This window comes from Ambystoma mexicanum, chromosome 10, assembly GCF_040938575.1.
Source record: "Ambystoma mexicanum isolate Mex_15411 chromosome 10, UKY_AmexF1_1, whole genome shotgun sequence".
Classification (NCBI taxonomy): domain Eukaryota; kingdom Metazoa; phylum Chordata; class Amphibia; order Caudata; family Ambystomatidae; genus Ambystoma; species Ambystoma mexicanum.
Genome location: NC_090932.1, coordinates 1,274,115,995 through 1,274,140,940, shown reverse-complemented (window position 1 = coordinate 1,274,140,940; position 24,946 = coordinate 1,274,115,995). Strand labels below are relative to the sequence as shown.

The window sequence follows — 24,946 nt, the reverse complement described above, 5'->3', positions numbered from 1 at the left end:
TGCGTTTGCGAGTGGGGCTTTAGACTCTTACGGCCTGAGGTAGACGCCGGGGTGTCCGGCGTCTCCTTCAGCACTGATGGATTCTTCATCTTCGACGAAGAAGAGCAGTGGGTTGTGTGCTTATGGGAGTGAGTCTTGTGCGTCCTTGTCGCCGGGGTGTTCATCCCCATAAGCAGGGCGTGAGCCGAGCCCGTCGGGGCCGGGGACGGACGTCGGGGAGCGTGAGCGCTCCCTCGAGAGGTTTAAGACTTCCGCAACGGAGGTCGCGTTATCACCTTCCTCGTCACTTTCCGCGACGGCGGCGGGTGAGGAATCTGACTTCGACATGGCGTAGGCCGCCCCACCTCTTGACTCTACCTTCTTTTAGCGTTTTGGATTTTAAAAGTTGACAAGCCGCGCAGCCGTCTTCTTTATGCTTGAGGGGCAAGCAACGATTACAGCGTTTATGCTGGTCCTTCCAGGTGTACTTGCCCTTGCAGCGCGGGCAAAACCTAAAGGGTGTCCTCTCCATAGCAGAGGCAATAATTTGTGGTGATAACCCCGAGGGAAAGGCAAGGCATTCTCGAAGAGAAACAAGATAGTTCCACCCAACTCTCCCTACTGTATGTTGGCCCGCGAGGCCAGGCCACGTGTTCGGCAGCGCCGAAGGATCTCCTCTGTCGAAGATCTTGTTCGGCGGAGAAACAGCTTCGCAGCTACATCGAGGGGAGGGATCTGTGTGTTAATGTAGTAAGTCAGGACCAAGGTCCACAAAGGAACCATAGAAGAGGTTGAAGGGGACGGCTGCTGCAACTCCTGGACAGTTGGTTTGTCCAGTGAAGCCCTGCTGCAGTTCCGAATCGCCAAGTTCGCATCGACACAGAAGCCCCTGCAAGGACGACTTCTCCCTTTGAGTTGGTGGGACCAATCAACTCCACAGTAAGCCATCTGGACACCCATCTCGGAGCTGGTTGAAATTCCTCAGTTGCTGCAAGAAACCGTAGAACCAGGGAGAGGGACACCAGTTTGTGTGCGTTACTTACAGCCACTGGAATTGAAGTTGCCAGTTGCGAGCTTTTGACTGTCACAGTGGACTGAGCCCCAGGAACAGCGAGATCTGCAGGAACAGAAGTCATCACCTTTTTTCCTTCATTGTAAGGTACTGTAAAACAAGACAGTACTTGCCTCTCGCTGTGAAAGTGCTTGAAACTTTTGCAACTCACTGGCCTAATCAGCTTGTGACCCACCATAGGATTCATCTTTCTACAAACTACTTCAAAGAACTTGTGCAAAGACTCTTCCGTCTACTTAGCAGAACTGCTTTGTCCTATCCAAGACTTTAACCCATTGATTTTGGCCTAGCCTATTGAATGGACTCTTCTGGTGAATTTGCACTGTCCAAGAATAATTGTAACCTGTTATATTCCAATAACCTTTGCCTTTTACTCTTCTTGAAAAGTATTCTGAATGCCAACAGTAAGATATTCATTTCCGCAGCACCCTGGTTACTAAAAGGTACCTGTAATTGTAGGTTTTGTCTGTGGGCCATCCCGGAAAGGGTCTTATCTGATTGAGTGTACAGTATTGAAGTAAATGTGTGTTATTATATGATTGCCTCATTCTATTGAGTGTTTTATAATTGAACTGACTTAAATGTTATAGAAGAAACCTTGAGCGTACGTCTATTATTTGAACACCTTTGATAGTAGACCTCTAACATTACTGCTCACATTTCCCCTCTTGAGATCAGCCTGGCTGCTCAACACGCTACCAAAACTGTAGTACAGACTTATACCAAAGATTGGTTTGCTTACACCTGTAGTCATAGTTGCTTTTAGTGTTCCCAGAGGGTACTGCATTCAAGCTTTGCCTAACAGTTGCCCCAGTGTCAATGGTGGTGCCGCTGGTGGCAGCACTGTCATCCTCCTCTGAATCTGACACCAGCGTGTGGAAGTTCGAGAGAATACCCTGTGACAGGTCTCTAGGAGGCACCTGGGGAACAGTATCGATGGGCCCAGCGCCCATGTCCTCATCCCAGTTGACGCCGTCGTCACCTCTGGCGGGTGACTCAGACGTTCCATCCCCGTAGTCATCACCCCCCACTCCTCTGGGATGGTGTGGACGGAAAGTATCTACGCGTCGGACGAGGAAATGTTCGTGCCCTCGAGATCTTCCCCGTCCCATTCTTCGGATTGGATCCTGAGGGGGGTCGGTCTTGGGCTAAGTTCCGGCATCCTCTTCTCCAGTCTTTTCCACCAGCTTGGACAAAGCTTCCCGCCTGGGAGAAAGCCACTCTGGCCACCACCAGGGCACCCTGGACCAGGTCAGACCCTTTCGCATTCGAGAAAGCAGCAGCAACCATCTCGATGGAAGAGGACGTTTTGGCCTGGATGACCTGGGTCTTCACAGGCAGGTCGGACACCTTGTCCTACTTGGCCTTCTCTTGTTGCTCTTGCAGCTTCCCCGGGGGTAGCTGACTCTCTAACGAAGAGCTGGAGCGTGTTAGGGCAGAGTTTGTATGCAGTATTCTTTGGGACCACTACACACAACTATAACTACAGGTGTAAATAAAAAACTGCACTACAGTTTTTGGTAGCAGAGTTGAGCAGCTAGGCTCATCTCAAGAGGGAATGTGAGCTGTAATGAGGTTACACAGGAGGTCTACAACCACAGGTGTTCAAATAAACTTACACTCAAGGTTTCTTGGTTAAACACTTATTAAATTATTCAAAAGTCAGTTCTAAAACATTCACTAGAAGGAAGCAGTTAAATATCATACACAAATATACTTCAGTACTATACTAGTCAAGTTTGAGGCATTCAGACAAGGACGAGCAAAAAGGAATAGGTTCAGAACATAAAAGAATTATTCTTAGTGCAGATACTTCAGTTCACCAGAAGAGTCAATTCAATAGGCTAGGCCAAAGGATAGGGTAAGTCGGTTCTGGTAAGTAAACGGTAAAGTCTTTGTAGAAGTTCTCAGAAGTAGTTTGTAAAAAGAAGAATATGTTGGATCACAAGCGGATTAGGCATGCTAACTGCGAAAGTTTCAAGCACTTTCACCGCGAGAGGCAAGTACTCAGTTTCGTTTCACAGTACCTTACAAATGAAGAAAAAGATGCAGCTGAAGACTTTGTTCCTGCAGATCTCGCGGTTCCTGAGCCTCAGTCGTGGCGTCAAGAGGGAGGACGTTTGGGGGACTCCTGCACTGTGACTTGTCAAAAAGCTGGGAACTGGCAAATCGTCTATTCCGATAGCTGTAGTCAGCACACAAACTTGTGTCCCTCTCCCTGGTTATTCAGTTTCTTGCAGCACTCGAGGAAAATACAACCATCTCCGAGAATGGTATCCAGGAGGCCTAGTGTCTAGTTGATTGGTCCCACCAACTGAAAGGGAGAAGTAGTCCTTGCAGGGCTTCTCTGTCAAGATGAACTTACGATTCGGACCTGTAGCAGGGCTTCACCGGGCAAACCGATGGTCCAGGATTTGCAGCAGCCGTCCTCTTCAAGCTAGTTTTCGGTTCTTTCGTTCCAGTGTTTGACTCTGCCTTCTAATCCTAGAGACTCCCTTTTAGCCAGTTCTCTCCCATTCATTCCAGCCTAGCCGTCACTCACCCAGCAGGGTGGCTGTCCATGCCGGACAGTCAGCCAACCAACCAATCACAGAGTGCATTTGGGTCTGCTAGGAGACTAAGCACAGGGAGTTTCGATACCTCCCTCACTTCCGACCACCCCAGACACTGGGGCACCAGAGGCGGTTTTCAGTCCTGAAGCCCGCCAAAGGGGAATGAACAAAGGAACCAAACCTGGTTTGGCGCGCAGAGCAAAACTCTAGAAGGAACTTTACACAAATAAATGGCAAAAAAAGGCCGGCACCCGTTTAAACAAAGGGGGCTCAGACGCCATCTTGAAAAAACATGGCTCCCGCGATTTAACACTACTGATGTTCGCGAAAAATCATGGTAGTTCGTTGTAAAACCACTGCCACCAGCCATTTCGATAGAAAAGGGTAGCATTTGACTGCTACATGAGTATCTAGACACAGGGAATACTAAGTAACCCCTTCAGCACTCTATAGTAAGAGGGTGTGCTGGGAGACTAGTGAAGTCAATTTCTCTTTACTTATTGTGAGAAAAAGTAGCTTATCCCAGAGAAGGTATTTAAACCTTGGGAAAGCCTGTAAGACTTCCCTGCGTCACTGCACTGAGGGTGCTGTGAGACACATGAAAAGATGCCTATGGAATGTTCTAAAACTCCATATCCAAAAGAACACACAAGAGTAAAACATTTCAAAACACGAGTGGGAAAAAGGCTCACACATTGCCAGATTTCGAGGACTTTGATTTTTTTTTACCTGTAAAGTTGCTACGGGTCTCTAAGGTGAAGGGAATTAGCACATTTTTGAGAATTCTCCCCAACAGAGCGATGGTTGGAGATTGATGGAGATTGAGGCTATGAACGCGCCCCAACAGTTGCGGGACCTGCTTGGTGAAGCCACACCAGATCTCACAATCTTCTTCCTTGTGCTTCGGGTGCATACAATACTGGTAATGCTTATCGTCCGCGAAGACATTCAGCAAACTGCGGCTTGTGCACAGCTTGAAGAGGGACGATCTGTCCTTCATGACACGATTCGGCGCAGTGTTCTTCCAAGAAGAAACACTTGACGATTTCTGCCCTTGAGGGGCCGATGAAAGAAGCCAAAAAACAGATCACTTAATCGGAACTTGTGGTAAAAATCTGAAGATGGCTGCCCGAGGGGCTTAGCTAGAGGGCAGTCATTGGCTGGGGCAGTATGTCCCAGAACTCAGTGATTGGTTTATACTAGACAGTTTATAATCAAAATTGAAACAGTTTTTTCTTTTACCTGACAGGGAATATTCACAAGCATGTGAATCCATGCCAGACCCCATGCTGGAGAACTCCATGTGTGTTCTGGATTGACTCTACTGTGCTACCTTACCTCAATTTGGTATGGCTAGATAGCGTCTCCCTGTTCACCACCATCGGTCGGTGGGCCTCCCAAAATCCACTCCCCACACTCCGACTTCTTGGATAGATAGCTTTTCAGGCTTAAGTGCTAGTGCACCTGCTCTAATACAGTCCCTACAGGAGCCGCTCAATCATACGACTGAAGAGTTTGGATGCAAAAATACAAATTCATACGAGTATGCCAGGCAAAAGTTAGAGCACTGGCTATCAAAATCCTAGACTGCCGTGTAATGCTGACCACTCACCACAATTAAAAACTAAATTCTCCAGAGCAGCCAGCATTTAGTTCTGAGCATTTTATTAGAAAATAGAGAAATTACCTGACCGGAGCAGTCATGGCAGGCTGCTGTCCATATGGAGGGTAGGCAGGCTGGGCAGCATAAGCAGTCTGAACTGGATAGGTAGCTGGTGCCGAGGTGGTTGCTGCTGCTGCTGCTGCCGCAGCCGCCGCTGCTGCTGCAGCATCATAGGCAGCAGTGCCGTACCCCTGGACGGGTTGGCTGTAAGCCTGAGGGGCCACTGGAGCGGTGTAGCCTGTTGAGAGAATAAATTAGATTTGACACACCCACATTGATATTTTTCTAGTCTGGAATGACACTAGAGAAGTTAGTCTTTCTTGGAATATCTCAATGTTATAGATAATAGAATACAGTTCACATCTGAAATAGACGACCCTGGGCTCCATTACCTAAACTTACAAATTACACTAGCTGCTCCAGGCTTTACCACCACCCTGTATCATAAGCCCACCGACAAACCATTTTTTGCACAGAAGGCGTTTTCACCCGCCCTCGATCAGAAGCTTCTCATATAGTCTATTGCTGCGAGTCAAACCAATAGTGAAAACCGAAATTTAGTTGACGGGAAGAACTAGATGAAATGATCATATTTACTCAGATACTAAGATGTGGAACTGCCAAATGCTACAAACAAATTCTAAGACAAGGAAAGGTCTTCCCTACTAACTCCTAAAATATCATCTGATTTGAAACAATGTCATTAAATACAGTGTACATTACACCAAAAATAAAAAGTCAATACTGAAACATTGGCCACTACTGAGTTGCAACAGCAAATTACAGAACTTATTTGTAGAAAACTCATCTTTGCTTTCCAAAGGAGCAGTAATTTGCGAGACCTGTTGGTAAAACAAAGTCTAAAAACCACAAAGAAGGGGGGCATTTACATGCTTATCGGTTGACAGTTGCAATAATATCAAGGGGAATGTTGTTACACACCGTAGAACAGGGGAAAAGTTCCAAGTACATTTACCAAAGTACTATTCACAAAATGTGGTTATTTCTAGCAAACGCTGCCTTCTATAAATAAAGGCCGTAAAGCTCTTATACGATGGAACGAGTGTTGGGACTGATTTTTTTATATTCTGACCTGGGGGACCGATGTATAGAAGCCAACCTATAGTGTGAGAGGGACAACTCTGGGACCTGTAGCCAAACAAGCTCAAGGTAGCAGTGACGAGTGGTCCAGGCGGTCTCAAGAGGTGGTGAGCTTGTAAAGGGTCCACAATGAGTACACAATGGGAGTCCCAAATTACACTTTGACCATAACTATTGTACATTATCTAACAACACTATGAAAAATGACTAACTGGTAGAAGTATCCCATAACACTAATAATAGAATCAGTCACTAGAGGAGGGCATAATACAGATCAAATCCCGGTAGAGATTAGATTTATGCACTACGGGTTTCACAGAGAATTAGCCCCAACTTCAAAAGTACTTCCATAAATTGCCTGGGGCATTATGTCCAAAGGTTCCGACAGTTTTAACGCTGTAAAAAATTGTGGGGTCCAGTGAACGATTCTAAGGGTTAGGAGACCAGTTATACTAATTAACAAGTGTCCCCAACTTTCAAAAGGCTTGCGCAAGCTGGTTGAGCACAGCATCAGTACTTCAGCAGGCATCTCCGGTTGCTGTAAGAGGATGCAAGCATCTCTGTTGATCTTAGCTTCTGTTCCAGTGGTGGAATTGTCTTGCCTCAGGATCCTCTCCTTTTATGAACAGCCATGAAACCTCCAAACTTTGGGGTCTGGTTGTCCTTTCAAGACAGCCAGCTTCTCAGTTGGAACTGGTTCCAGGCAGGAATCCCAGGAGACGAAGAGCAAAGCGTCAGACACCTGAGCCTCGGCCAGCTTCAAAACTAATTCCTCCTGAAGAACAAAGCCAAACTAGGACCTCCCCCATTCAGGAAGGCAGAAGAACCAAGTAAGGACAAGCACACAAAATAGACAAAAAAAAACAAAATGGCCACAAAAAAAAAAACAAAAGGGGGCCAGCATTTTGGGGTAATGGTGATGCTTTCTGTTCACATTACTGCAGCTGTGAACACAGCCAGGGTAGAAAAAGTCAGATCATGTCCACTTCCAGTCATTCAGGTACGCTGGTCACCAACAGAAATGGTTACAGAAGCAGCAAGAAAGGGGATGCCACTCCAAACAAAGGTGATGTGTGCTGATCTCACAAAAGAAGTTAAGGATACAAAGTATCCCCCTATCCTTGGGAACAGTAGTTCTCACAAGGAAAAAGGAAATAAAAAGGAAAGACCAAAAGGCTCCCAGCAACACTGGAAACATCTTTAGAAAATATGGAAGTAAGCAGGACTCCCTAAACTAAACATTAACTTTTTTTTTAAATGAGCAATTGTTCCATAATCCGAGCAAAAAGAATGAATGAGGGGGGAAGGTTCCCCCTTATCCAGGAGAACAGACAAAAAGATCTAGGAGTCAAGCAAAAAGTGTTGGGGTCTCACAGGTAGAGGGGTTTTGGACATATGAAAAATCTCCCCAATCTCCCCAACACCACCACATACAATCCATATCGCCCTTTTGACAGGGTCAAATACCCAGGTAGCAACATTTAAGGGCCCCTTTCACTAAAGTGCAGTTTGAGGATTCCCAAGGTAGATCTATGCCCATTTCCTGTTCCCTTTTATGCAAGTAAGGGAGCTTCTCCCCTCCCCCCTCAGACAAGATTTTTTTAAAAAAAATAGTTTGTAGCAGTTTGATTTTTCATGACCCTCGCTCCCTCTTGCGTTACAAACTCTAGCCCAGCCAAGGACTGGATTCCCTGCTTTTTCCAGCTTACTCTGGTGATCCAATGTCTTATTTGTGTATAGTGTAACCTTTTCTGGCAGGGAGAAAAGGAACAAGTTACTTAGCTGTAACTGTTGTTCGCCAGCATGGGTCTGCCATGAATTCACATGCTCATTGATATTCCCCCATCATTAGGCCGGGAATCCTCGGTAAAAGAAAAAACAGTTTCACTTTCAATTACAGTCTTTCTCCTATAAAACAATCAAGCTCTGGGTCATACTGCCCCAGCCAATGACTGCCCTCTACCCCAAGTCCCTCCTCTGGCAGCCATCTTCAGATTTGTTAGCACGTGCCAGTAGGATCAAGAGAAGAGCCACAGAGGGGTAGGCGGGAGGGTTTGCATGTGAATCCATGCTAGACCCATGCTGGAGAACAACAGGTACAGGTAAATAACTTCCGTCTCCAGCATGGGGTCTGGCATGGATTCACATGCTCATGAAGAATACATAGCAGTACACATGCACAACCACGAAAGGTGGCAAGGCTCAACATCAAGCATTTCAATATTTCAACATTAAGCATCTCTTACCTACTCACCTTCAAGCTAACAGGTTGCGCAACATTGCTTGGCCGACTCTGAACTCCTCCCTGGAATCCCGGCCGACGCAGTATAATCTCATGAAGGTGTGCCTCGACCTCCACGTATCAGCCCTGCAGATGTCCAGCAGGGGCACACCAGACAGGAACGCCGTAGTTGCAGCAATCGCTCTGGTCGAACGGGTTCTCAGATGGCCAGGCAACGGTCAGTTTGCCAACCGGTGACAATGGGTGATGCAGCCGGAGAGCCACCTCGAAATGGAACCCTTGGAGAGGGCCTTCCTTTGGTTCACAGGGCCAAAGTTCACAAACAGCTGTGAGGTTTTCCGAAAACTGTGCGGTCCACGTAGAACTTCAGCGCTCTAGCCACATCCAGCGAGTGCAAAGTCCTCTCAGCCGGCGACAAAGGCGACGGGAAGAAAACAAGTGACACCAAGGGCTCGTTGATATGGCATTCCGACGGCACCTTGGGCATGAAGGAGGGGTGTGTCCGCATCACTACCCTCAATTTGTGAAAAGTTAAGTACAGAGGTTTACAGGAGAGGGACTGGATCTCTCCCACTCATCGTGCGGAGGTGATGGCCACAAGGAACACAGTCTTCCACAACAGAAATTTCAGCAGCGCTGAATGCATAGGCTCGAACGGAGGACCCATGAGCCTAGTCAGCACCACATTGAGCTCCCACGCCAGGGCCGGAACCTTCACCGGCGGGAACCAACGGAAAAGTCTTTTCATGAACTTCTTAACCAGGCAATGTGACCACAGCAGCAACCACCCCGGAGTTCTGTTGTAGTGGGAGATAGCTGCCAGATGAATTTTGATAGAAGCGTGAGCCAGTCCCGCCTTGGCCAGCGACAGCAAGTACGGCAGCACTTGAGGGGCCGTAATCCGTAGAGGGTTCATCTTCTGTGCACGGAACCAGACGGTGAATCTCTTCCATTTATGTCTGTAGCACTTAAGAGTCGAAGAAGCCCTGGCAAGTACCTGGTTGCAGTCCCCCCCCGGGATATTGTATCCTTCAAACTAGTGCCGCAGGAGCCAGGTCTGCACGCTCAGTGACCCTGGGTCGTGGTGCAGAATCACCTCTTTCCCTGGTGAGCAGATCTGCGTCTGCCGGAAGCCTGACTGGAGGGAACGCTGACAAGTCCGGAAGGTCCGGGTACCAGATTTGTCTGGGCCACGCCAGTGCGAGGATCATCCTGCACCAGGACAGCCAGAGTTGACAGATGAGTCGCAGAAGCAACGGCAACAGAGGGAACGCATAGAGAAACAGGCCGTCCCAGGCGAACACGAACGCATCCCCCACGCTCCCCGGCTGGGGAAACCTGCTGGCAAACCTCACACTTGTTAGTCGCCGTCCCAAACAGATCAATGTGGGAATTGCCCCATCGGCGGAAGCGAAGATCCACTTGATCCTGCTGAAGCTCCCACTCGTGGCACGAGCGCAGCTCGCTGAGGGAGTCGGCGATGATGTTCTTCACTCCTGCCAGATGAAACGGGACGAAGAAAATCGGTCCTCCTGTGCCTCCCTGGAGAGTGCTGGGGACCTGGGTCCCACCCGTTTCCAGATGTAGAACATCACGGTGGTGTTGTCTGTGAAGACCCGTACCACCTTACCCTTGAGGGAGGGAAGAAAAGACTTGAGGGCCCAAAACACTGCCCGAAGCTCCAGAATGTTGATATACGACGACATCTCTGATCGCCACAGGCCTCTTGCGTGGAGATCTCTGATGTGTGCGCCACATCCTTCCAGGGAGGAGTCTGCCGTGACCGTCTCCTGATGAAGTGGGGTCTGGAAGTCTGACTTGTCAGAGGCATGCGGACACCCCACCACTGTATCACTCGACGGAACGTCTCGTCGAGAGAGATCTTGTCCTCGAAGCTTCCCGATACCTGGATCCACTGTGCATCGAGGTACTCTTGCAGTGGCCACATCCGCAGCCTGCACAGCCGAACAAGGTATATGCATGACGCCAAGAAGGGATTTGATGGACCTCACCCTTGCGATCTTCAGTGTCAACAGCTGTTTCACCTTGCCCAGGATGGCCGATATCCTCTCCTCTAACAGAGATGCCAGGCACGACACAGTCGGGACCCCAGGAACACAGAGTCTTGTGACGGCACAAAGTAAGACTTTGCATAGTTCACCGAGAACCCCAGTTCCGTCAGCAGCCGGACGGTTTCAGCCGTGTGAGCAACGGCGATCTCCCTCAATTTCGCTCGCATCAGCCAGTCGTCCAGATAAGGGTAAACGTGGATCCCTCGTAGATGCAGCCGTGACGCCACTGGCGTCAGGCACTTGAACAACCTTGGTGCCGACTTTAAACAGAAGGGAAGGGCCTTGAACTGATAGTGCTGCCCTTGAACCAAGAAGCGCACGAACTTGCGGTGCCCCTTGTGGATGGGAATGTGAAAGTAAGCGCCCTCCAAGTCCAGCATGAACAGGAAGTCCCCTTGTTCCAGCTGTCCCAGCACGTGCTGAAGGGTGACCATCCGAAACTTCTGGAACCTGATGTACTTGTTCAAGCGGCGGAGGTCCAGGATGGGCCGCCACCTGCCAGTCTTCTTGACTATGAAGTACTGAGAGTACACTCCAGAGCCTCTTTGGAACAAGTTCTATTGCGCCCTTTTTCAGCATGGCCTGCACCTCCAGCAGATGCTGTAGGACGTGGTTTTCCTGCCTGGCCACGGGTGGTATACACAACACTTTGGTAGGAATTCCAGAGTGTCCGTGGGCCAGCACGTCCAGCACCCAATGGCCGGTGGAGATGGTCTTCGCACGCTGACAAAATTCTCCAGCCAGCCTCCCACCGCGGTGCGCGGGTGGGGGCCAGACGACCCAGCCGTTCAGTCCTGCTTCGCTGTGGAGACACTTTGGCGACGACGGCAAGCTGCTCCGGGCTTGCTGAGGCATATGTAGGCCTCCTGGGTCGAAGAGCAGGACGGTTGACGTTAGGACATTAAACCACTGAAGCCTTTGGAGGAACCCTGGGACTTCCCACCAGAGGTCCGAAAGGATGGCAGTCTCTGCTGAAGCGTGCCCAAAGCGCACGCCATCTCCGATAGCCTGGAGAGACTCATCCAAAGTCTTGCCAAACAAGTTGTCCAAGACACCTTGGACTGCACATCCTGGCGGAAGTTGGTGGCCTTCAACCAGCCCTGTGGACAAAGGCAAACGATGTTGCCCATCAAGAGTCTGCGATGTCCATGGCTACTGTGATGGCATGGTCGATGCCACCTTGCCTTCCTGCAGAATCTCCTGCGCTTCCGCTCTTGTTGGGCAGAAAGTCCAAGAGGGGAGCGATCTTGAACCAGAGCTCAGTCGTAACGAGGCACAATGACGAGGGCATTGGCAGCCTTGACAGTAGTCACTGCCGACGAGATTTGTCCTCCCATGGCATCCAGCTTCTTTCCCTCGCTGTTGGGGGAGGGGGTGCATAAATAGGGGGGGGTGTCAGTGCAGACAAACCCGCAGACTTCTTCATAGCTGCTGCCGAGTCCACCAAATCCGGAGAAGGCTGTGAGCTCAAACACTTGGTTGCAGAGTCTGGCACCCTGTACTTTCTCTCGTACAGGTCCATCTTCGCCGGGGCCGAGCATGGGTTCTTCATGAGGGACAGTCCCTCGCCTCAAATGTCATCCAACAGCGGGACAGACAGCACAGCTTTCATCTGGCCTCCCGGCGCTGGTACAGGAAGCACTCTTGAGTCACCTGGAACTCCTCTGAGGCCTGTGATATCATGGCGTGAAACAAGCGACGAGGCTCTTGCTGGCGGGGATGGGAGGTCCACTCCGCCATCATCCGTGCCCATCATCGGGAGAATTGTTTTTAAAATTAAGATGATTTCAGGGCCAAGATGGGTCTTGGGGGCTTCAGGGCACTTACCTGTTCGAGGCAGCAAAGACAAGACTATGCTCACTGCTTACACCATCAGCCCTAATCTTCAACTTCTACCTAAAACCCCTGCCCGCGATCATACGCTCGTACAATCTCAACTGCTAAAATTACACAGACTACTCCCAGATCATCCTCAAAAAGCCCAAATCGCAAGGCTCTGGCAGTCCAGACCCGTCGTGCCTCTCCAATATTGACCACTGGATGATGATACTCCTCAACACATGGAAAACTGAAATCCTAGCTTGCGGGAAAACATTCCTCCTCCCCCAATCGAGCCCATGGCCCAAACCACTAGGACAAGCAATGGCAATCTCAAACGTGGTAAACAAAAAAAATAATAACTTGGATGCCCATTCAGACTTCTCCCTGACCTAACACCACTAACCTATCCAAAACTTGCTTCTTCCATCTAAGTCAGCCGTATTTTCCCTTACCTCACCTATACCCACCGTTTTTCCGTTATCAACGCCATCATCCTGTCCCACCTAGACTACGCAAACTGCTTCTACCTAGGCACCCCGGCATCTCAACTAATAATCCAAAACACAGCAACACGCCTGCTCATTATCTACCTGCCAGAGAACACATTAGCCCTACTCTAAAAGTCCTCCATTGGCTCCAGATTGGTCGACGCACTACCTTTAAAGCCGACGCACTACCTTTAAAGCCATGTCCATCACCCACTGCGCTGTCCACACCAGACCGAAATTCCTTCAAGGCAATCGTTCCCTAGCAACCCTCTAGGAATCCCAGATCTTGCACAGCATTTTGCCTAGTGATCCCCACCTCACTCCTCCTCCAGGCTAGGCAGTTCCTCCTTTTCCGTCCAAGCGCCAATCTGGAACTACCTACCAATACACATTCGCAACACTGAAAACCACCTAAAATTCAGAAAGGCCCTAAACTACTGGCTTCCTCCCCCCCACCCCCCCAATAACCCCCTGAATAATTCTTCCTCAAAACTACACTGCCAAACCCAACATCCCCATACAGCAATTACAACTCAGTGGCCAATAGCTTTAGTGGCAGCTCACGTGACACACTAAGAACCCATGCACAACAAAACAACATTCCTGACGAATACACCAGTGAAGCCAGCAGTTCTCACGTTGGCATACTGCATTAAAGTCACCCACGTCCACCACCCCCTTCAAACTCTCGCACAAGAGAAACCACAAATAATTAAACCACACCACAAAGATTGCAGCAGCTCAACTGAATACTATGGTATGTAGAATGCTGAAGACTATGGTGTGTATACCTTACAGCACATCCGTGGACAGGCCACAGGCATGGCCAAGCATCCATGCACCGTAGAATGCAGCTATGACTATGCTTTCCGGTGTAGCAGCACATATAGCCATCCACACTGAAACACCCAACGTACCTACACCTCTGTCACTAGTATACAGCGACTACCAACAAAAAGAAAATCTGTATAGCTGGCCACATACTGACTAAACAATAGCACTATCGCAAACCACCAACAGCACCCACCCACGTGCCGGACCTCTTTTGGGCTGCTTAGTCGAGCCTAGCCAGCCAAGTACTAGACCGGTGAAAATGCACACATGCATCTCCCAATCTGAACTTTTAGAACCTTCCAGCACATTGACTACAGTCACCAAGGCCTAGCTGCACACAATCGTCCTACACAGGCCCCAATGCCGCCAGAAGGCAGTCTCAAAGACCAACCACCTGACTGGTAACATTCCACTGATCTCTCACTATCACTCCACCAATTGTTACGATGCAGCTACCATCAGGCAATCACACTAGCTGCACACAGAGTGCACCCAAGCACCCTACACTACCCTACGATCGCAACTGACCTGGACTATAGTTCCCAGGGCATTCAACCCACAAGCGCTTTGAGATCATACCAATGATATATAGGGCGCTATATAAATGCCTAATAACCATCCCCCGTAACCCTCCAACCTTGTTTGCAGACGTTTCCAGCATCCCTCTGCGACACTGGTTCCCCTCACTTGCATGTATGGGAACCGGCACCACAGGGTCCACTTTTTTACTTTGAGACTGGAGCGGCAGACTCCACCGCTCACTATAGTGAATAAGGGTGCGTAGACACCCATGCATCCCCCACTGCCCTTTTTCACTAATGCAAACCAATGGGAGATTTGGTTGAAATGTTTGGCGGTTTGTAATTTTCGTACGCCCGATTTTTAGTCAACCCTCCCATTCAGATGATTCTACAGGTGTCGATGGCTTCGACGAATTGGTCGAGGGATTCATACATAGGCTAACCTGCATTTACCCAAGCGCAATACGAAAGCAAAACAAAGCACAGTGCAAGAAAGCAGGTTAGGAGTAGATTGGTAAACCCCTGCCACGCCTAAATGACTGCAAACTACAGTAATGGCTGTACTCTCCACCTATACTACCTTACCTGGATGGGGCAGACAGGAAATGGGAGATGCTCGTAGCCGGCTGCCCGCATGGCTGCTTTAGGAGAATTAAGAATGGTGTTCTAGTTACAAGGATGGGGCAGTGAACCGATCGGGAGGGCGGGGGGGGGGGGGCAAGGTTGATGGTGGACGCTGCAGCCTAGGAACAAGGGGTGCGGGGAAGAGAAAATGCAAGAACCCTACCCTATTGCATACTATCGCGCAGCCCAAATTAGAGTGTTGAGGGACTGGACAAACTAAGAGGGAAAAGGTGGAGGGATATGGATAGAGCGGTGGTGGGAGCGGATCTAGAGAAGGTTCTATGGCTGCCAGGCGGACAGACTTTGTATTATGTGCTGTAGCGATGGCTAAGCCCTGTTGGGGCATACGTGGGGACAAACTAGTAAAATGCTCAAGATAACCATGTTCCCCTCATCACTCACCCAGATTATTAGGAACCCTCAATTCACACCAGGGTTGGACAGGAAGGGCTTTGTCAAGTGGCAGAAAGGGGGTTGTGGAAGGCTAAGGGATTTGTATGGAAAGAAGATAAAATCCTTTCCACAATGCATACGTGACTTTGGGCTAGATGAAGGGGAGAGATTCCACTATGCCCAGTTGAGACACTGGTCCCTGAATCCTAACATAAGGGAGGCGGCAACACAAGAACTAACCCCATTTGAGAAATATGTGAGCTCCAACTCGGGGGATAAACATCTGGTGGGGGACCTCTATAGGCTGATCAAAGAAGGGGCGGAACCTGGGTTGAGACGGTTTATGCTTAACTGGGAGAAGGAAACAGAGCGAGAGATAAACATGGATCAGTGAATAGCCTATGGGCGAGTATTCCCAGGCTGGCACACTTGCTACAAATCCAAGAAATCTGGTTCAAAATGATGCACTAATGGCACCTCACTCCCAGTAGACTGTCGAAAAATATCGGACATCATCCAGACTGTGCTGGAGGGGATTCAGAGAATAAGGAGGGGTACATATGGTTGCAATGCCCAGTAATAGAACTGTTTTGGGAAATTAATCGGAGAAGACGCCAAACAAGGGACTGTTTATATTGGGCCTGGATGGAGCTAGAAATGTTGACCACTAAGGGTCAGCAGAAAATGTACATGATCTTGGTGATGGCCGGGGCCCTCCTAGTAGCCTGCAAATGGAAAGCAAAACAGGTGCCCTCGGAGCACGCATGAGTGGGCAAATTATGGAATCTAGTAGCCAATCAAAAATATGCAATCATGGGGGAGGGAATCAGAAATTCCTTATGGACTGGGACCTGGTATTGCAATTCCCAATGAAAGACTCTAGGAAAGCATGATGTCCAAGTAGGATGCAGCTCTTGGGCCTGGTCTGAGGGACCACCCTATAACAAGTGTCAGCGAGTTGCATCCTCCGAGGAACGATGGAAAAGGGAGATTTGGCTTGATCCACAGGAAACGGTGGAATGTAATGCACAGGACCTTGGATAAGGGGGGGGGGGGGGAGTTTGAGTTATAAAAATGCCAATAGAAAGAATATGGAACAAAAAAAGTAGATGCCTGTGGAGTTTGTCAGGCTCCAAAAACAATGCAAACACAATCCAAATCCGGTAAAAACGAGAGTGAGAATAGGTCTCATTTCAGGGTGAAAATTAAAGCCCCAAGTCCAGCAAAAGAGCTGAGGGTCTCCAAGGTTGAAGGCAATTAGCACCGAAATGAGAATTCTCCCTGACATCTGCCTACTCACACCAGACTATGCCTCAACACCTCTGAAAGCAGCGCAGTACTACAATAATTTCAGGCACGCTGAACACATAGCATTTCTCTAGCACGGACGCCACCCTACTCTTCTCAGCACCCATACACATTCCAGACTTCATGGGCTGCTTCACCACCAGAGCCTGGCCAGCGCTGCCAAGCCTTTGTCAGCCAAATGCACACATGCATCAGAATCATGCTCCAGGACCTCCCTATAATAATGGTAATATGAACAGTACAGGACAATCAACAAAAGTCTAAATAGTATGATTTGGGGCAAATTTTATTTTTACATTTTATTTCCCTCATCCAAGATCAACAGCCCCACAATATTGCAATCTGGACATAACCACAGCCTGAAATAGCAGGGTATAATGACTGATAGCAAAATGCCCCCATATCTGGAGCACTGAGTATTTTTTAAAGTTGAATGATTTTTTTAGGGAGTCCCATTCCCAGTGAGAGTATTTAATAAGCAAGTACAATAAAGGTGACTTGTTAAACAGAAATCGTTCCACCAAGTTATTCATGCACATAAAAAAAACTTTAAAAAAAATGTACAATTTGACCTCTTCAGATTAGCCAGTAATAGTAGATCTTCCCCTGGCACTAACTTTACTACTGGTCCAAACATATCCATGGGGCTGTGTGGATGACAGCAGAGGGACATTTCGACATGCCCATTTGCCATTTTTGTTGTGAGTTTTTTTACCCCATCCCCCCATTTTTATTTTTGGGGGAATATAGTCCTATTTTTAGGGAGTAAAAGTGCCTGATACAGCCCTCATCTGTAGGGCTGCGATACTTAACGAGAAAACCTTCACAATATCGAATAAGAGCCTGGGGTCAAAGTTAAAAGGATTGAGCACAGTGGCGCAGCAGCTTAAAAAACAGTGTTTTGGGCAGACAGTTTGGGCTTCCCAGTAGAGTGAGCTTGTTACACAATTACCACCCCGCAACCCCCCCAACAGGTCTTGCGCCATGTCTGCATTCCATTAGCTTTCTGTGTTACATAAGCTAACATGCCTTCTGCTAGGTCGCTAGTGTTTTATGTTGATATGCATATGTTCATGGCTCTGGTCATCCATTTGTGTTTTTTACTTCATTATGTGTCGCTATGTGTATCCCCGTGTTGTTACATCCATTGCTTATATGTTTAAACACCGAGGATCAGGTAGGACAGATAGAACAGTTTACTGACACTAAAGCTCAAGGCTGTTAAGTGCTGAATCACGAGTGAATACAGCACCGATTGTGCTGCAGTATCCTATTAAGGGTGCCATTCAGAGTTTGTTCCTGGTTTCCCCCTACCTATCCAGTCATGGAACCCCAAGCCTCTTTCCAGTTTTCCTAAAACTCCCCCCCCCCCTTACCTCACCCTATACGCAACCAACCCAACTCTTCTCCCCCCCCCACCCTCGTCACCCACCATTAGCACCATCATGGTCAATAAGGAACCCGTTCCTCCCGAGTCCCCCTTCCTTGTCCCAATACTTAAAGCATTGTGGGACGAAGTCCCCAAATGTTCCAATGACCTTTTTCTTCATGAATACAAACTTCAACTTTATTGATTTACTGTTTATTGAATAGATTCCTGGGGAAGGGTTTTAGAGGGGTTGCTGGTTGATCCAGATTTAAAGGAGAAATATATTCATCAGAAGTCAGGGTTTCGATTTCCACATATATTGTTCCCCTGTTGATCACAAGAGTTTTCACTATCATCAATGTGGGTAGCTTTGTGAAGGGAAGTCTTACTCTGACCAACCATTAAATATTCTGGCACCATAGAAATCTCCCCTCAAGTAAAATTCTGCATCCCTTCTAACAGCGTCCTCCTGCTCCTTTAGGGGCCTTCTCCCAAGTGAATCACCCGGCTAATACCACCCCCAGGTTTAGGATCAGGTAACAGCTGCCTTCCGCTGGCCACCTGGGAGGAGACTTTGCAGGCATTCTGTGAGGATTCACCAAATATTTCAGTCTGCTGTGGGGAACTCCCTCCCCATCTCCACGCTGGGGTAAAAGTTCAAAATGTTTTCCGCCCTGGCAAAAGCGAGCTAATATTAGGAATCTGCGGGAGGAAGCCATCCATTAGACAGATTCCAAACCTGTCCTTACTTTGAACAAGTTAAGGATGGGACGCATTTGCTGAAGGTGGTCACCATCAACATGACTTTATAAACCCAACCCCAGTGAGTGACAACGGGAGCACATCCAGTGTTCAGAGGCGCTGTTAATTTATTTCCTTAAGCACTATATAATTGAGAAAAAATGAAGGATTAGCTACCTGTGGGGGGTCACACTGACACTCCCCAATACCAGTTAATTCCGAGCAATTTTACACAGACATGCCAATATAACTGCAGAACATCGAGGGTCATTCATAGGACAGGCATTAAGCATCAGTAGCAGATTAACTGCTAATTAAGGTTTGTGGGGAGGGATCGTTTGTCAATGTGAAGAAAGAAAAAAAGCCTAATCTGCAATTACGGACAATGAAAGCTACACCATGAAGGAGAATCGCAATCGACACACTGGTTACTTCACGCATCTCGTCTCAGGCACCACTCTTACCAGTCGGAGGCTGTCCATAGGCAGCAGCATAAGCAGCAGTCTGTCCATAGGTTGCAGTAGTCTGAGCCTGTGTGTAGCTGGCATCGGTGGGTTGCCCATATGTGCCATAAGCTGGCTGTCCATAAGCCTGTGGCTAAACCAAACACAAAACGTTAGTACATACCAACAATGGGCTCTACTTTTAAGACGCTTCTATAGTCATTTCTATAGGATCTGGCACAAATTACTCAAATGCACACAAATAATTCAGCAAATTGACTTGACAATTAGAGCCAGTCCTTCATTGAGCCAGGTATGTCAGACAGAAAAAATTAAACATGCTAAGCAATCCGTTCACAAATTACGTTTTGGCTCCATATCAGATATTCAAACACAACCAAAGGTTTTGTTGCTTTGAGGATATCTGCGACAGTAGAAGCAATGCGAGAACAAGAGTCACCTTGATCTGTGTTGTAAATCAAAGAGCTCACCACCCTAAGAGGGTGTGGGGAGGGTAGAATTATGGAGGAATGGGTAGTATAGTGGTTATTAAGTCAACCAGAGGGTAGATTAGGCGGGAACCTGCTCGCTCACTATCCCTAAAAATAACTGGGCCCCAAATGCCCTGTGAAGTCAGAAAGAACCAGTGGGGCACTCATCGAAAATGTACTCCAGTACACAACACAAGAGAGGAGACAACCAATTAAAGTCATTCTGCCACTTGTCTGAAGAGGAAAGGCTGTCTGAACGTTTCAATGTTGCCGTGCTGAGGAGTAGCTCCGCCCACATCTTTAACAAAATACTGAAGGAACCGCAGAGGCTGAAGTGGACAGACTGCAGTTGGAGGGTGAAGGTCTGAAGCCTTGAAGGTTTGTGCCGCCAGTTCTTGGTAAGATTGATAACACACGTCAATCGCCTAAAGGTTTTCTGTAGCTTGTATACCTTTTTTGACTGTATGCACTTGAATACGGGGCACCGGAATCACTGTCGGTGGTGATTTCTGAACGTTGAACCTTCCCTCTCCCTGTATGGGTTAAAGCAACTGCGTTTCTCAATCCTACCAGCGAGTTATTAGTAGTTGTGCCAGGAAGCATACGAACGTGCACATTAGAGTGCAGTGACTAACTTTGGCAGTCTTTTAAACCGCCCCCGGTATGAGCGGAATGCAGTTGCAACTACTTATTGGGCTGGTGCGCCCATCAACCCTGCCTTTCAGGATTTGTTTGATTAGGTGCGGTGCCTGTGGACGCTAGAAGTCTGTGTCTCTCATTTGAATACAACGACTGTGGACTGTACTCTTTGAGCCACCCCCATTACGCACTGAACACTGATGTAACTACCTTTTGGGTTTGGCAAGAATAGTGACTGCAGACTCTAGAAGTCTTTAAGGTGCCCTGATCTTGTGGTCTGTTCTGACGAAGTAAAAGTAATAACTGGCACTAATTGCTGGTTGAAAAGAAGTGTTGGTGTGAATCTGCCTGTTTAATATGAAACTAAGAAATAAACAGAAGGGGGTAGTTTACCTGTAACTCCATTTCTCCAGTGTTGGTATCTTTCATGGATTCACATGCTGTGAATATTGCAGGCTGGGAAACCTCAGTAACCTTAACATAGCGTTTTCCTATGGAAAACTTCCACACCGAGTGTCCACCGACATGCTTTTTTGGGTGCTTTAGGATGCACCAATAGGAAGTCTAGTATAAATAGCCCGGCCCCCACGGTTTCCCATCAGATTTTAACCTCCCAAAGTAGAGTAAAACCGACGCCAAGGGTTGCCTCCAGGGGGGCCGGCAGGCGCATGTGAATCCATGAAAGATACCAATGCTGGAGAAATGGAGTTACATCTAAGAAATTACTCCCTTCTCCAGCATTTGATCTTTCATGGATTCACATGCTGTGAATAGATTACATAGCAGTATGACAACTTGGTGGTGCATGACAGGCAACCAAAAGCCCATGCCCCCAGGTCACAGTAATCAATAGGACGCAATCTCAACATAGGCATGAGAAACACACCATAAAAACAAACCCCAGAAGCTGCAGGGCTTACCTTATTGCAACAGGCGCTGTAGGACCGCAAGTCCCACCTGCACATCCTCCAAATGTTGCTGCCCCAGACAGTAGCGTCTGGGTAAAGTATGCGGCTCCCCCAAGATGCAGCTTGGCAAATGTCATTGAGCGGTAGGTCTGCCCACAGCGCCGCAGATGACGCTGTAGATCTTGTAGAATGGGCCGTAGATCTTGTAGAATGGGCCTTAGGAGTGGCCCGCAAAGGCTTGCCAGCCGTCCTGTGGCAAAAGGAAATCTTAGAGGAAACCCAACGGCAAAGGACTTGTTTAGAAATAGACTGCCCCTTGTCGGAGGGGCCAAATGCCACAAACCGTTGCCTTGACTTTCTGAAGACTTGAGTCCCGTCGAGATAAAATTTCAACACCCTCTACGTCCAAGGAATGAAGCACTTCTCTGCAGGAGTTATGTTAAAGGTACTTGTCTAGCGCACTGTCACCAACGGAATTGGTCCCCAGGTGCTCTGGCGTATCTCTAAACAGTAAGGACGGGTAGGGTTAGTCAGGAGGAGGGGAGAAGTAGAGTGGGAGACGTGGTTTGCTGTTGGGAGCTTCAGCTCGGTATACACCAAGTGCTGGGCTTTAGTGCTAGTATCAGATCGGGCGAGGCCTCGAGTGCTGTGGGTGAAGTTTATGTGTTGTTGATGCGGTGTGGTAAAGTTTGTGCAGATTGCTGGGAGAGGAGAGATGGTTGTGTGGCTTTGTGTGGGTTTAAGTATGCAGAAGATTGAGGGTTGGGTTAGTGGGGTCTGTATCCTGATTCAGGTTCAGTTAGAGTTGTATATCTGTGGGTTGGGTTGTTGCTGGTTCTTCGTGGGCCGACTCGCTTTGGTGGTGCTGCGCTGATCCAGCTGTATCATATTGAATATTGTTTGGATTGGCAGTTGCGGCTGAACGTAATCTTCAGGTGTGGGACTGGGTAGGTAATATCTATTCTCAGGTTATCTAGTGTGACCCTGGTTGGTTGAGGCTTTGAATGTTTCAGGGACTGAGTCGTGTTGATGTTGTGTCCTAGTGGATCAGTCTTGGTGAGCCTGTGGATTCAGTCGTTCCTATCCTTCTGTCCTGACTGGTTCTTTGGTTTCCGTGGGGTGAACATCCTTGGGACTATTTAGTTGTAGTTTGTGTGTTGTGGGGCATTGTGCTTCCTGCTGTGTATTGGTGGACAGTGTGTAGTGATGAAACATTCTGTTTCTCACCCACTGGATTGGGGTTCGTTGTGCAGTGCTTCCTTTCCCCCCCCTCTATATTGTTCTTAGGGCTGTTGGGGATGGTAATAGTTAAGGTCATGGTCCTCTTGATGATTCGTCCTAGTGTTGGTCTTTGTCTTGCTACGTTACTGTCTTTGGTCGTATTGCGGCTGTCTCTTGTTTGGTCGTTTAGTATGTCATGGAATATTTCCCTTGGTTTCCCCTCCCCCAATCGATTGATCAGCGTGTATCAGAGTCGCTCTACGTTCATTGGCGTTTTAGTTGTGTGTGCCCCTGTGGCCTGTCTTTCTAGTTATGACGTGAAGAGCCAGGTTTTGAGTAATTTCCTGAATAGGTGGTTTCTTGTGTTACCCATGTACTTTGAAAGGTCGTTACTGGTTTTCGGGACTTGAAAACGTGGAGGATCCTCCTTCTCTCACCTAGGCGTGGCAGCTTTAGCGAAAAAACAGGCAAGTTGTAGAGTTCTTGTGAAACTTCAATGGCACTTTAGGGACAAAGTGCGGGTTAGTAGACAGGAGAACCTTGTCCTTAATGAACCTATTGTACGGCGGGTCGATAACCAGAGCTTGAAGCTCAGACCCTCCTGACCTTAAGAGCCACCAGAAAAGCAACTTTCCACATGAGGAACTTCATTGTCGACGTAGACATTGGTTCAAACTGTGGCATCATGAGAGCGGAGAGAACCACATTGAGACTCCATACCGCAGCAAACTTCTCCGGGGGAAACATCCTGAAAAGACCCTTTAGGAAGAGCTTCATCAACCTGTCACTGAACAGAGGCGTAGAGTTGCGTCGTCTCGTGAACCTCGAGATAGGCGCCAGATGGACCTTGATCTAAGAAAACAGCCCACCATTCGCCAGCAGTAGAAGATACGGCAGAAGCTGAGTTGGGGACACCTGCAACGGCTGCAAGTTCAGTTCTGCGCACCAGGCACAGAACCTGGTCCACTTTCGACTGTTTGATGCCCTTGCCGCAGCCAAGATCCGATGGCAATCCTGCAGGATCTCCGTCCAAATTCGGATAGGCAGATAAACATGCAAATTTAGCTAATTGAATTTTTTTCTCTACACCTACCAGAGTCATTTTTAATACACCCTGGAAGGCCCCATGCTGTAGGAACAATTGGTATCCTGCAAGGATTGTTTTATTCTTCTCATTAAATGCTTCTCGATAAATGCTCTTGAACAATCCACATTTGTGATTTGATGAACATGTTCTTTTGTACTCCATGTATTCATGATTAATGTTATGTTTCATGTTTTTCTTCATTTTTTTCCAATTGCTTTTATTCATTTTTGTCAAAAGTATAAAAATTCTGATCCATTAAAAACTGTGCTTTCAACAATAAATTTATTGTCAGCATACTCTAGACTTCTTCTTTGGTTTACCCTTAGTGACTGGCCTTTGCAAGCACCAGCCTCAAATTGGAGATTTAATTCAAATTTTGGACAGAATTTAGGACTGCCTACAGTGCGAGTACCCTTTTGTCAGTTCTGTTTAAGCAGTATATCTTGCCCCCACTCACGCTCGCACACAGGGGCACCCCTATTGTTTGTTATATACAAATTCGAATGGTGGTCAGGAACCATGCCGCAAGATTGAGAGAACCTGGGTCGTGATGCCACACCCTTCTGTCACCCTGCGACAGCAGATCCGGCTCTGACCCCAGGTGAAGCGGGTCGTCCAGCGCAAGATGAAGCAGATCCGAAAACCAAGTTTGTTGGGCAAAAAAACGGGGCCACCAGGATGACCCTGCACTGTGCCTTGCGGACCATCTGGATCGTGCTCTGGATCAGAGGCAATGGAGGAAACTCGTACACAAACAGGCCAGTCCATGGGAACACTTCCCCCTTCAAGTCTGGATGACCCATCCTGCTGGAAAAAAAACAGGCATTACTCGTTTTCCAGGCTGGCAAACTAGTCCAGAAGGGGAGACCCTATCTCCTGAAAATTCCCCACCTGGGCGTCCTTCAGTTTCCAATCATACAGCTGACCAGCTTCCATGTGGAGAGCATCAGCCTGAACATTCTTTCCTCCCGGTAGATGGTAAGCAGTGATGTGGCTATCCTGAGAAATGGCTCAATGCCAGACTACCCGAGCCTTCCAGGACAGGCGCCTTGAGTGCGTGCCACCCTGCTTGCGCAGGTAAAACATTGTTGTGGTGTTGTCTGTCAGAATGCAGACCACTGCCCCCCCCCCCCGAATGCGAGTCAGAAAAGACTTCAGAGCCCAGTGCACAGCCCTTCCACAACGTTGATGTGCAAGGTGGCTTCCTCGCAAGTCCACACGCCCTGAACCGAAACTGGTCGAGGTGCACACCCCAACACGTCCGTCGCGATCGTGTATCGAGATTCCAGCTCCACCAGGGGCATGCCCCATACAATGTTGTCGGAGCGAGTCCACCACCGCAGGGCCTCCCGCCAACCCCCGGGAGACAACCACCTT

General features: G+C 48.3%; 1 protein-coding gene across 4 annotated transcripts in view; it reads right to left on the bottom strand.

The window, feature by feature from the left end:
• The window catches only part of EWSR1 (EWS RNA binding protein 1), a 360,583-nt gene that overhangs the window by 251,422 nt on the left and 84,215 nt on the right, over positions 1-24,946 (bottom strand). For all 4 annotated transcript variants that reach the window (XM_069619263.1, XM_069619264.1, XM_069619261.1 and 1 more), the window contains exons 4-5: positions 19,245-19,377; positions 5,291-5,504 (exon numbers count right to left, since the gene is read on the bottom strand). In XM_069619263.1, coding sequence (XP_069475364.1) covers positions 5,291-5,504; positions 19,245-19,377 — 347 coding nt within the window. The remainder of the gene's footprint in view (positions 1-5,290; positions 5,505-19,244; positions 19,378-24,946) is intronic.